At 43.8% G+C, this 13,219-nt stretch overlaps 1 protein-coding gene across 2 annotated transcripts in view; it reads left to right on the top strand.

The window, feature by feature from the left end:
- Nucleotides 1-12,835, top strand: part of LOC129815554 (S-adenosylhomocysteine hydrolase-like protein 1) — an 80,505-nt gene extending 67,670 nt beyond the window's left edge. For both annotated transcript variants that reach the window (XM_055869475.1, XM_055869476.1), the window contains exons 9-17: nucleotides 990-1,053; nucleotides 1,393-1,481; nucleotides 1,801-1,871; nucleotides 2,067-2,161; nucleotides 2,355-2,453; nucleotides 2,553-2,621; nucleotides 4,721-4,799; nucleotides 7,798-7,918; nucleotides 8,095-12,835. In XM_055869475.1, the coding sequence (XP_055725450.1) occupies nucleotides 990-1,053; nucleotides 1,393-1,481; nucleotides 1,801-1,871; nucleotides 2,067-2,161; nucleotides 2,355-2,453; nucleotides 2,553-2,621; nucleotides 4,721-4,799; nucleotides 7,798-7,918; nucleotides 8,095-8,101 (694 nt within the window). In that variant the 3' untranslated portion in view covers nucleotides 8,102-12,835. The remainder of the gene's footprint in view (nucleotides 1-989; nucleotides 1,054-1,392; nucleotides 1,482-1,800; nucleotides 1,872-2,066; nucleotides 2,162-2,354; nucleotides 2,454-2,552; nucleotides 2,622-4,720; nucleotides 4,800-7,797; nucleotides 7,919-8,094) is intronic.
- Nucleotides 12,836-13,219: the final 384 nt, after the last annotated feature.

Below are 13,219 nucleotides of genomic sequence, written 5' to 3'. Positions count from 1 at the left end.
CCAAACACACCAAGACAGTCGTGACGAGGGCACGACAACACCTTTTCCTCAAAGTTCTACAGCTGCACCATTGAGAGCATTCTGACCGGTTGCATCACCGCCTGGTATGGCAACTGCTCGGCATCCGACCGTAGGGCGCTACAGAGGGTAGTGCGTAGGCCCCAATACATCACTGAGGCCAAGCTTTCTGCAATCCAGGACCTATATACTAGGTGGTGTCAGAGGAAAGCCCCATAAATTGTCAAAGATTCCAGCCACCCTAGTCATAGACTGTTTTGTCTGCTACCGCCTGGCAAGTGGTACCGGAACGTCAAGCCTAGGTCCAAAAGGCTCCATAACAGCTTCTACCCCCAAGCTATGAGACTGCTGAACAACTAATCAAATGGCCACCCGGACTATTTACATTGCCCCACCCTTTTGTTTTTACACTGCTACTCGCTGTTTATTATCTATGCATTGTCACTTTACCACTACCTACATGTACAAATTACCTCGACTAACCTGAACCCCCACACGTTGACTCGGTACCAGTACCCCCTGTATATAGCCTCATTTATTGTTATGTAATTTTATTGTTACTTTTTATTATGTTTTTTACTTTAGTAAATGTTTGTATTTAGTAAATTTTCTTAACTCTATTTCTTGATCTGTTGTTGGTTAAGGGCTTTTAAGTAAGGATTTCACGATAAGGACTTGGCACAAATACAATTTGATTTGATTTGATATACTCAAGTCCTGTTCTGCTAAATTTTTCCCCAAGGCAAAATAGGATATATTTTCAGTGTCCCAGCCAAAGCATCTCTGGCCTGTGTAAGCCAATAAATCAGGCTAACAACATGGCCTGTGTGGCCTCCAGTGGCCTGGGAAATTGCTTTTATTGACGGCTACTGCCCATTTCACTCAACCTGGTGTTTTAACACACCACAGAAAGGCTGACATCCTGAATCCTATTGTTTCCCCTGTCGCTGTCTCCATGTTTCTGTCTGCAGCCTGAAGAGGACCACAGATGTGATGTTTGGAGGAAAGCAGGTTGTTGTCTGTGGTTATGGAGAGGTAAGGAGGTTTCATAATGTACATGTAGTTCTGTTTGAATAGTCAGTCTGTTCCGGCTATGCTTAACCTGCTATAATGAGAATATGTGCACTCAGTGTAATGATTATCACCTCTACAGTACATATTAGTACATCAATATACTGAAGAGTTCAATGCCATCTCATGCTAAGTCATTGTGTATTTAGTCTAATGTAATCCGCCTCTAAAGAGTCTAATGTGGACGTCAAGGTTTACCAGTATGCATGTTCTGTAGTGGATCATTTGTGGCCTTTTCTGTTTATCAAGGTCAATGTGATGTGGTCATATTATGTAATGCTAATGCAATGTGCTCTCCTGCAGGTTGGGAAAGGTTGCACTGCCGCACTGAAAGCCATGGGATCCATCGTCTACGTCACAGAGATTGATCCCATCTGTGCCCTGCAGGCCTGGTGAGGGACAGCAAGTAGGAAGCAGGAAGTACCAAATGTTAAGCACCAAATGTTAAGCACCCAGAGAAATGACACAGTGACCCTGTCCTGCTCTGAGAGAAACCTTTGAAACATAAAATTCTCCAGCAAAATATAAACGGAAAACCTGAGCTGGCTTTTATAATTCAGGATAAAATGATAGAAACCAGACGGCAATTTATTAAACGTTTGAATATAACAAAGAGCCTTATTATTTGAATGGCACTTTACTGTAGGCAGAGCACTTGTCTCTCCCCCTCGGTTCTGATTAACCGCTCTTTCCCCATGTGTGTCTTAACAGCATGGACGGCTTCAGGGTGGTCAAGCTGAACGAGGTCATCCGCCAGGTGGACGTCATCATCACATGCACTGGTAAACATCAAACTACTGTGTTTATGTAATCAATAGTGATATTATTTTGGACAATTATATATGATTGTAAAAAAATATATATATATATATATATACTCGTCATGGCCCTTTGCATCACCTAATCACCCTGAGGGTTTGTGCTAAGCCCTATATGGAGATTGGGGTTTAGACTGGTGTTCTTCTCTGGTCTCCTAGGTAATAAGAACGTGGTGACCAGGGACCAGCTGGACCGCATGAAGAACGGCTCCATCGTGTGCAACATGGGACACTCCAACACTGAGATTGACGTGGTGAGGAACTTTGACAAACCAATTTGTTGCTACAGTAAAACAAAAAAATCAAGGGAGGGAATAGTTGAAGTTTTCCTAGGAATATGAAGTTCGTGATGATGATTTCAAATGTACTGCATATTTAGACTTTTAGTAGCGAGTGAGAGTGCGTAGTGTGTTTGCATGACCCTTGTGTGTGTGACCTGCTAACCAGGCGAGCCTGCGGACCCCAGAACTGACCTGGGAGAGAGTGCGCTCTCAGGTGGACCACGTCATCTGGCCTGACGGCAAGAGGGTCATCCTGCTGGCCGAGGTGGGAAGTTACCCACACACACACACACACACACACACACACACACGCATGCACATATACTCTCACATAGCAAATTACACGTTTGTGTGTCTCCCTCAGGGTCGTCTTCTGAACCTCAGCTGCTCCACAGTTCCCACCTTCGTCCTGTCAATCACAGCCACGACCCAGGTAAAAGACACTCCCCACAGTAGCTAACAACCATACAGAGTAGTGCTGCAGATAGTAGCAGGTAATACAGACCCTCACTGCCTCTTCCAACCCCACACTAGTTACCAGATAGAAGAGTCTATGGCAGACATGGGCAAACTACGGCCCGCGGGCCACAGTAGGCTTTTTAATCCGGCCCGCCGAACTTGTCCAAATTATAGTAAAAACCTCCTTTTTTTCCCCTTTCCCTGCAATGCCCACGTTTCCCCAATAGATGGCGCACTCAAAACACATTGACCGTTGTTGGAGTGGCGCGTATTTCTCTTTATTTCACTTTAATTTTCACTTCGTTTCACGTCACCATTAAGCCCTTCTGTGAAAATGAGCGGACAAAAGAGAAGGAAAGTGGACAGCGAATGCCGAGTGTTTAATAAGGAGTGGACAACAAAATACTTCTTCACTGAAGTCCGATCAACGGCTGTATGTTTGATATGCCAAGAAGCTGTTGCGGTTTTCAAAGAGTACAATATCAGCCGTCACTTTGCCACGAAGCATGCAAACTATGCTAGCAAGCAGTCAACACAAGAACGGGCGGCTACTGCTCAGAGGTTGGCAGCTAATTTACAGAGTCAACAGAACTTTTTTCACCGACAAACTGCAATTCAAGAGTCAAGTACCAAGGCAAGTTATTTGCTGGTATTCAAATTAGCAAAGGCTAGCAAGCCTTTCTCCGAAGGCGAGTTTTTGAAAGAGTGCATGGTAGAGACAGCAGGTCTCTTGTGTCCGGAGAGCAAAGCCAAGTTTGGAAAAATCAGTTTAGCACGCAGGACAGTGACTCGCCGCGTGGAACTGATTGACGAAGATATAGTCAGCGAGTTAAACAAAAAGGCATTTACGCACAGCAGCGGTACAGTAGCTTTATTAACAAGCCGCACATCGCTCTTAATTTAAATTTAAATTTTCAGCTGCAGGTAGGATATTTAATACAGCCTATGTCTGTGTGCTTGGCAACGATACACGATACACGTGTACTGTTTGCGCGTGAAGGCGAGGGCGTCCGTGGCGAGTTTGTAGAGCGCGCGGTCAGGACAATCCATCCATGATTTTGCGGAGTTTAACACAAGTAGATATTATTGAGCTTGAGTATTTCGTTGTGTAATAATATGTTTTGAATGTTAAAAGTGATTCCATTTTTCAATATATGTTGATTTCTTTAACTTTGCACCTTCGATTGCGTCTGTTTTTAATAAGTTTCAATCTTGATAAATCACAGTGCTTATGTTATTTTAATCTATTTACATTTCCTCATCCCGGTATCTGCGAAATAGTATGTAAATGCCATATCTTGCATATTCCTTGAGACAAATTTATTAACTGATAAGGGCTATTTTTCACATTTGAAAGACAGTTAATAAATTGGGTTGTAGTGTTCTTACTGTGCTATGAGGTTTGCACACACTACATTTAATGCTTTAGTATATCCGGCCCAAACACTCCCTCCAAATGCTCCTGGCCCGGCCCCTCTGTCAAATTTTAGAACCCATTGTGGCCCGCGAGTCAAAAAGTTTGCCCACCCCTGGTCTATGGGTTATTATGTGGTCTATTCCCTCCCATAATTAGGCCACCGTGGTAGATGATAAGAGTGTACCTTGACCTCAGTGTCATCTCCAATAATAAACCTCCGGGAGGGAATGGCTAAGGAGGGCTTATCTGAACTGCATGTCTCATGTCTCATGTAGATTAGGTAGACTCTCAGAGCACTGTGTAGAACACCAAGCTAGGACAGGGGAAGCAATAGCATAGTGTAGCCATCTCCCCTAGTGTATATTTCATTCAGTGACAATTTGTGCATCGAATAACACCTTTCATTTGGCACATTAAGAACAGTATATTTACATGCACAGCTGTATATTTAGAATGCTGTCATGGCATTTCTAAAAAGGTTCTGTGGTAATTCGATGGTTCCAGGAACGGTGTGGGTATTTATACAATGTTTGAATGTAAGGAGGCTCTATGTGTTCACACGAGTACATTGTATAATGTGATTATTGATATGTGTCTATTCCTGTGATTGTGTGTGTATAACGAGGATTGTGTATGGTGCTTCATTTCTCCAACAGGCTCTGGCCCTTATTGAGCTGTACAATGCTCCAGAGGGCCGCTACAAACAGGATGTCTACTTGCTGCCCAAGAAGATGGGTGAGTCCTTATTATATCCTCATGTGTTTGGAGCGTTACATGAGAATACAGAGAAATAGTGGCTGTAGTGGTAGTTGTTATAATTATTATGTTATGGTCTAGCTAGCTACACAATTCCACGCTTCAAGATTGCTTCGATCACGTGGACTGGGATATGTTCCGGATAGCGTCGAACAACAACATTTTTTTTTATTTTTATTTTTTTTTATTTTTTATCCCATTTTCTCCCCAATTTTCGTGGTATCCAATCGCTAGTAATTACTACCTTGTCTCATCGCTACAACTCCCGTACGGGCTCGGGAGAGACGAAGGTCGAAAGCCATGCGTCCTCCGAAGCACAACCCAGCCAGCCGTACTGCTTCTTAACACAGCACGCCTCCAACCCGGAAGCCAGCCGCACCAATGTGTCGGAGGAAACACCGTGTACCTGGCCCCCTTGGCTGGCGCGCACTGCGCCCGGCCCGCCACAGGAGTCGCTGGAGCGCGATGAGACAAGGATATCCCTACCGGCCAAACCCTCCCTACCCCGGACGACGCTATGCCAATTGTGCGTCGCCCCACGGACCTCCCGGTCGCGGCCGGCTGCGACAGAGCCTGGGCGCGAACCCAGAGACTCTGGTGGCGCAGTTAGCACTGCGATGCAGTGCCCTAGACCACTGCGCCACCCGGGAGGCCCTCGAACAACAACATTGATGTATACGCTGATTCGGTGAGCGAGTTTATTAGCAAGTGCGTCGGGGGTGATGTACCAACAGCGACTGTTAAAACCTTCCCCAACCAGAAACCGTGGATTGATGGCAGCACTCGCGCAAAACTGAAAGCGCGAACCACTGCTTTTAATCAGGGCAAGGCGACCGGAAACATGACCGAATACAAACAGTGTAGCTATTCCCTCCGCAAGGCAATCAAACAAGCTAAGCGTCAGTATAGAGATAAAGTAGAGTCGCAGCGGTTCAGACACGAGAGGTATGTGGCAGGGTCTACAGTCAATCACGGACTACAAAAAAAAAACAGCCCGTGCACAGCCCGTGCCACCGACATGTGCCACTGACATGTGCCACTGGCACGGCCCGCTACCAAAACCTGCGGACTCTCCTTCACCGCAGCCAACGTGAGTAAAACATTTAAACTTGTTAACCCTCGCAAGGCTGCCGACCCAGACAGCATCCCTAGCCGCGTCCTCAAAGCATGTGCAGACCAGCTGGTTGGTGTGTTTACGGACATATTCAATCAATCCCTATCCCAGTCTGCTGTTCCCACATGCTTCAAGAGGGCCACCATTGTTCCTGTTTCCAAGAAAGCTAAGGTAACTGAGCTAAATGACTATCGCCCCGTAGCACTCACTTCCGCCATCATGAAGTGCTTTGAGAGACTAGTCAAGGATCATATCACCTCCACCCTAGGCCCACTCCAATTTGCTTATCGCCCCAATAGGTCCACAGATGACGCAATCGCGATCACACTGCACACTGCCCTAACCCATCTGGACAAAAGGATGTAAGACTGGGACTAAATACCCCTCTCTGCAAATGGATCCTGGACTTCCTGACAGGCCGCCTGCAGGCTGTAAGGGACTGTACCTATGTAAGAATGCTGTTCATCGACTACCGCTCTGCATTTAACACCATAGTACCTTCCAAACTCGTCATTAAGCTCGAGACCCTGGGTCTCGACCCCGCCCTGTGCAACTGGGTCCTGGACTTTGACTGGCCGCCCCCAGGTGGTGAGGGTAGGAAACAACATCTCCACCCCGCTGATCCTCAACACAGGGGCCCCATAAGGGTGCGTTCTCAGCCCTCTCCTGTACTCCCTGTTCACCCATGACTGCGTGGCCATGCACGCCTCCAACTCAATCATCAAGTTGGCAGACGACACTACAGTGGTAGGCTTGATTACCAACAATGACGAGACGGCCTACAGGGAGGAGTTGAGGGCCCTCGGAGTGTGGTGTCAGGAAAACAACCTCACACTCAACGTCAACAAACAAAGGAGATGATCGTGGACTTCAGGAAACAGTAGAGGGAGCACCCCCCCTATCCACATCGACGGGACAGTAGTGGAGAAGGTGGAAAGTGTTAAGTTCATCTGCGTACACATCACGGACAAACTGAAATGGTCCACCCACACAGACAGCGTGGTGAAGAAGTCGCAACAGCGCCTCTTCAACCTCAGGAGGCTGAAGAAATTTGGCTTGTCACCAAAAACACTCACAAACTTTTACAGATGCACGATCGAGAGCATCCTGTCGGGCTGTATCACAGCCTGGTTTGGCAACTGCTCCGCCCACAACCGCAAGGCTCTCCAGAGGGTAGTCAGGTCTGCACAACGCATCACCGGGGGCAGCCATCACTAACATTGAGAGGCTGCTGCCAACATACTGACTCATCTCTAGCCACTTTACGAATAAAAATTGGATGTAATAAATGTATCACTAGCCACTTTAAACAATGCCACTTTATATAATGTTTACATACCCTACATTACTCATCTCATATGTATATACTGTACTCTGTACTGTCTACTGCATCTTGCCTATGCCGTTTGGCCATCGCTCATCCATATCTTTATATGTACATATTCTTATTCATTCCTTTACACTTGTGTGTATAAGGTAGTTGTTGTGAAATTGTTAGATAGCTTGCTAGATATTACTGCATGGTCGGAACTAGAAGCACAAGCATTTCGCTACACTCGCATTAACATCTGCTAACCATGTGTATGTGACCAATAAAATTTGATTTGATTTGACAGAACGCAGCAATTCCTGCTCTAGCTGTTTAATCACTCCCTCTGAGAATGTGGACATAATGATACTGTTTCACAAGTGCTTGTTTTGGATAAGCTGTTCAAACAAAGTCCACTGGTTTCTGAAGCCCTACTTATGCCCTCTGATGACATGAATGAGGCATTCCGTTACGTTGACACAAATTGTTACATTGAATAAAATAAAACATTGTTTATCACTTCTATAATTGTATGTGTGTTGTGATTGTCTCAGATGAGTATGTTGCCAGCCTGCACCTGCCCACCTTTGATGCCCACCTGACTGAGCTTTCAGATGAGCAGGCCAAGTACCTGGGTCTCAACAAGAATGGCCCATTCAAACCCAACTACTACAGGTACGATCATCCATTTAAGATCCCTTTAAATGACACCCAAATGTCCGATTTATGTACGATTTATCTGCAATGGATCCCCACAGCCACAACATGGTCTAATCGAGCATAGTAAAAGTTTGTATGCTATTCAGTACAAACATTTGACTGCTAGGTTTGTTATTTTTTGGTATTCACAGGTATTAGCTTGCATAAATGGACCACAACTCTGCACTCCTTGACTTGGACAAGGCCTGGATGACCAGAAGATAATGAAATCTGTATTAAATTTTTTTAAGACACTGTTTTTGTTTTCAAATCAAGCTCTATTCTGTCATCTTCAGTAAATGTTACCCTGTTTCACTTGCTGTTTTGTGTGTTTAGTTTCACCATCAGTTCTGTAAATACACACCTCCTCTAAGAAACCAATACGCAGGATCCCACTGGCCATGAATGACTAATTGAAAGTACACCACTTAACCTTTACTCTCTGCTAGAGATTTTTTTTTTTCTACAGAAGTCTGATTTCATACCCACTCTCCACTAGAATATACATTTTTTTGGTGGTTTATCAGTAGTTTGATTTATGTTTATGTTTATATTATTGTGCCAAATGATTGTGTAGGGAAGGGGATAGTTGTGATTGAGATTTTTATTTCTTTTCTGCATTGACGTCACTGCAAGCTTCTCAAATAATTACATTCCAGCCAGGGGAACAGGGAGAAATGGCCTCTACACTAGAAAGTCCCAACCGCATTTAAAGGTCCAATGCAGCCGTTTGTATCTCAATATCTAATCATTTCTGGGTAACAATGAAGTACCTTACTGTGATTGTTTCTTTTCTTTTTTTACTATTTTAATTGAAAACGAACAGCATCTTAGCAAAGAGCAATTTCTCAAAGCAAGAATTTTGCTAAGACTGTCAGGGAGTGGTGTGAGTTGGTAGGGGAAAGCCGAAAACTAGCTGTTATTGTCAGAAAGGTTTGGAACTCTCTTTCTTATTGGTCTATTGACTAATTTACCGTCTGGTGATGTCATCAGGGAGTCTTTTCAAACAGCTCTTACACTAAAAGGGCATTATTGTAATTTTAACAATTCCACAGCCTTATTCCAACCTCAGTCTAGAAATATACACTGCTCAAAAGAATAAAGGGAACACTTAAACAACACAATGTCAAGTCAATCACACTTCTGTGAAATCAAAACTGTTCACTTAGGAAGCAACACTGATTGACAATAAATGTCACGTGCTGTTGTGCAAATGGAATAGACAACAGGTGGAAATTATAGGCAATTAGCAAGACACCCCCAATAAAGGAGTGGTTCTGCAGGTGGTGACCACAGACCACTTCTCAGTTCCTATACTTCCTGGATGATGTTTTGGTCACTTTTGAATGCTGGCGGTGCTTTCACTCTAGTGGTAGCATGAGACGGAGTCTACAACTCACACAAGTGGCTCAGGTAGTGCAGCTCATCCAGGATGGATGGCACATCAATGCGAGCTGTGGCAAGCAGGTTTGCTGTGTCTGTCAGCGTAGTGTCCAGAGCATGGAGGCGCTACCAGGAAACAGGCCAGTACATCAGGAGGCCGTAGGAGGGCAACAACCCAGCAGCAGGACCGCTACCTCCGCCTTTGTGCAAGGAGGAGCAGGAGGAGCACTGCCAGAGCCCTGCAAAATGACCTCCAGCAGGCCACAAATGTGCATGTGTCTGCTCAAATGGTCAGAAACAGACTCCATGAGGGTGGTATGAGGGCCCGACGTCCACAGGTGGGGGTTGTGCTTACAGCCCAACACCGTGCAAGACGTTTGGCATTTGCCAGAGAACACCAAGATTGGTGTTCGCCACTGGCGCCCTGTGCTCTTCACAGATGAAAGCAGGTTCACACTGAGCACGTGACAGACGTGACAGAGTCTGGAGACGCCGTGGAGAACGTTCTGCTGCCTGCAACATCCTCCAGCATGACCGGTTTGGCGGGGGTCAGTCATGGTGTGGGGTGGCATTTCTTTGGGGGGCATCACAGCCTTCCATGTGCTCGCCAGAGGTAGCCTGACTGCCATTAGGTACCGAGATGAGATCCTCAGACCCCTTGTGAGACCATCTGCTGGTGCGGTTGGCCCTGGGTTCCTCCTAATGCAAGACAATGCTAGACCTCATGTGGCTGGAGTGTGTCAGCAGTTCCTGCAAGAGGAAGGCATTGATGCTATGGACTGGCCCGCCCGTTCCCCAGACCTGAATCCAATTGAGCACATCTGGAACATCATGTCTCGCTCCATCCACCAACGCCACGTTGCACCACAGACTGTCCAGGAGTTGGCGGATGCTTTAGTCCAGGTCTGGGAGGAGATCCCTCAGGAGACCATCCGCCACCTCATCAGGAGCATGCCCAGGCGTTGTAGGGAGGTCATACAGGCACGTGGAGGCCACACACACTACTGAGCCTGCACGTGGAGGCCTCATTTTGACTTGTTTTAAGGACATTACATCAAAGTTGGATCAGCCTGTAGTGTGGTTTTCCACTTTAATTTTGAGTGTGACTCCAAATCCAGAACTCCATGGGTTGATATTTGATTTCCATTGATAATTTTTGTGTGATTTTGTTGTCAGCACATCCATCTATGTCCATCTATGTAAAGAAAAAAGTATTTAATAAGAATATTTCATTCATAAGAATATTTCATTCAGATATAGGATGTGTTATTTTAGTGTTCCCTTTATTTTTTTGAGCAGTGTATATAAAACACAGGAAATCAAGTGTTTGACTGCACTGGGCCTTAAACACATTGTCACGTTTCCTACTGGAAACATGATACCCACATAGATTGTTTATTACCAGCTGTTAATTGTACTGCTCTATCCTCTCTCCCTTTGAAACAGAGCTGAAATGTGATTGAATTGAAAAGATGATTACTTTTACTGACTAAACCTCCTAAGGCAGACGTGTATTGTATTTTCTGTATAGCACATGTATGCACGTACAGTACAGAAATGTAGTTATCTTCACCAACACGTAGATACAGAAAGGTATGTGTAACCAGAAGAGCGATTATCCAAGGTGGCACTGGTTTTGATTGAGTCTCACATGGTTATAGGGTAATAACACTGACATGTTTTGCATTAAAGGAGTCTTATCGGACTCAAATGACAATAGTGGAGTTGACATTTCTCCAGCTCTGGTCCTAATTATGTGAAAATGCGTTTATTGAAATTATTTTTGAAATATTGTAGTTGGCTGACAGTTTGTTACTGGTATCATTTTTTTGTGTCGTGAATCCTGTTTTCTCTTAATGTTCCTAATCACCATGTTGTCCTTCTCTATTCTCTGCATCCATACCTGCCTGTTTTCATGTCACCATCACATGGTCACTGTTGTCAAGTTTTTAGCAGAAAGAAGAAACTTACACAGCCAACCAACTCTCCATAAGGGAGAGTTGATTTTCAGTTGAGTAATGATGATCATCAGACTGCAAACTGCATGTTTTATGTTGTTTTTTAGTTTCACCCGCCGATAGTATTAGAGGGTAAATAATATGTATGTATTACCTGTGCATTTAAAAGGACATGCACTGTCACCCTGGTCTGTTAACATGGGACACCGAGTCCATTGAATACAGACCACATCTGTGCATACAATTTTATTTTTTGCTGAGGTTTTCAGGCTTTTCTGTCCTTCCATTTTAGCTGTGTGAAACAGATACTGTTTTATTTGTGTATATGTTAGCTGATGCAACTGTGAGATAAAGCGCTTTCATCTTTGCACTACTTAAAGCTGTTGGCCAGTACAAGCAAGGACATATGCGTGAGAAGAACATTGTTGGCGGGGTATTGGCATCGTAACGTTGGTTACTGGTCAAGTGACAGTGCCTTGTGACTCATCTGTACATATTCATCACTTGTAGGATTATGTCTGTCTGCTCTCTTCCTCTTTGGAAGCTGTCCAACAGTTCTGATTCTGCAATATAATCGCTGTGCACAAAGCTGTGCATAAATCTAGTGGTCTCTTATAAAGATTTGTACTTATTGTGGGGGTACCAAAACTGCTTGATGTGTCAACATTTTAAAGTTACTTCCATTGTGAGTTAACAAAGTAGTTTGAATTCACTTGTTTTGTACATACCATTGTTTTTGAAAGTACAGTACATTTTTCAATTTCTTCCCCTGGGTATTGTCTGTATAGCACTACCAAAAGCATGCCATAAAGTAAAATGACTCAATCTCCCAGAATTCCTTTACATGCACTGCATTGATTACAATGCCTCTATCAAATTCAGTTATAGTTAAATGAATCTTCCATATTTTTTATTCATTCATACTGTCATAACGATAAGGACTAGCCGGATGTCCTAATAACTGACAAATATAGTCAATTTATAAAACATTGTCTAACAGGAGAGAGTTCTTATCTGACCAGCTCAAGTCCAGGGTCATTTGGCTGTTGTATGCAACAGTGCTCTGCAATTTCACTTCAACTGACGTAAATAGTGAAGAACTCTAGTGACATATAATTATTATGCTTATGTGATTGATTTGTAACCATTTTTAATAATTTCATCTCGAAAATACCATATACCAAATGACAAGTTTCACTTGTTGACAAGTGTTCAAAACCAAGTGATGCGTGAGGAGCTGAAGTGTTGACCCTTTATTATTTGAAGCAAGGATCACTGAGACGTACATGATGCGAGAATCGCTTATGTATCTCTGGCTTTGACAAAACTAACTTTTTACCTAAGGACTTTTATTTGAGCTTTGCAAATGAAATCATAATGTTAGATTATACAGTACTAAGTATTATTTTTCTGTGTATTATTTGGTATAGTCTGGCTGAGTCTCAATTCAAATTGATCTACTTGAATGCTCTCTGATGCTGTTATTTCTGTTTCTGCTTTCTGGTTGATGTATACCTATCCCTTTAATAAACTTTTCTGTGTTTGAATTAAACTGCTAGTGCAAAAATGTTCAAGTCCTTCTTTACCAAGTGTGATGTTAAGTCCCATTTCTGTAACTAACTGTATGGGGGTTTTCTACTTAGCATAATATTTTCTAACACAAATTTGAAAAGACACAGTAAATGGAATGAATAAACAATTGTATTCATGTAAACCAGGGGTGTCAAACTCATTCCACGGAGGGCCTTGTGTCTGCAGGTTTTTGGTCTTTCCTTTCAATAAAGCCCTAGACAACCAGGTGTGGGGAGTTCCTAACTAATTAGTGATGTTAATTCATCAATCAAGTACAAGGGTGGAGCGAAAACCCGCAGACACTCGGCCCTCCGTGGAATGAGTTTGACACCTGTGATGTAAACAATGCTTTAAATGACAAAAT

The sequence above is a fragment of the Salvelinus fontinalis genome, chromosome 18, assembly GCF_029448725.1.
Source record: "Salvelinus fontinalis isolate EN_2023a chromosome 18, ASM2944872v1, whole genome shotgun sequence".
Taxonomy (NCBI): domain Eukaryota; kingdom Metazoa; phylum Chordata; class Actinopteri; order Salmoniformes; family Salmonidae; genus Salvelinus; species Salvelinus fontinalis.
The sequence above is the reverse complement of the archived record's forward strand: the minus strand, read 5'-3'. Positions and strand labels throughout refer to the sequence as shown.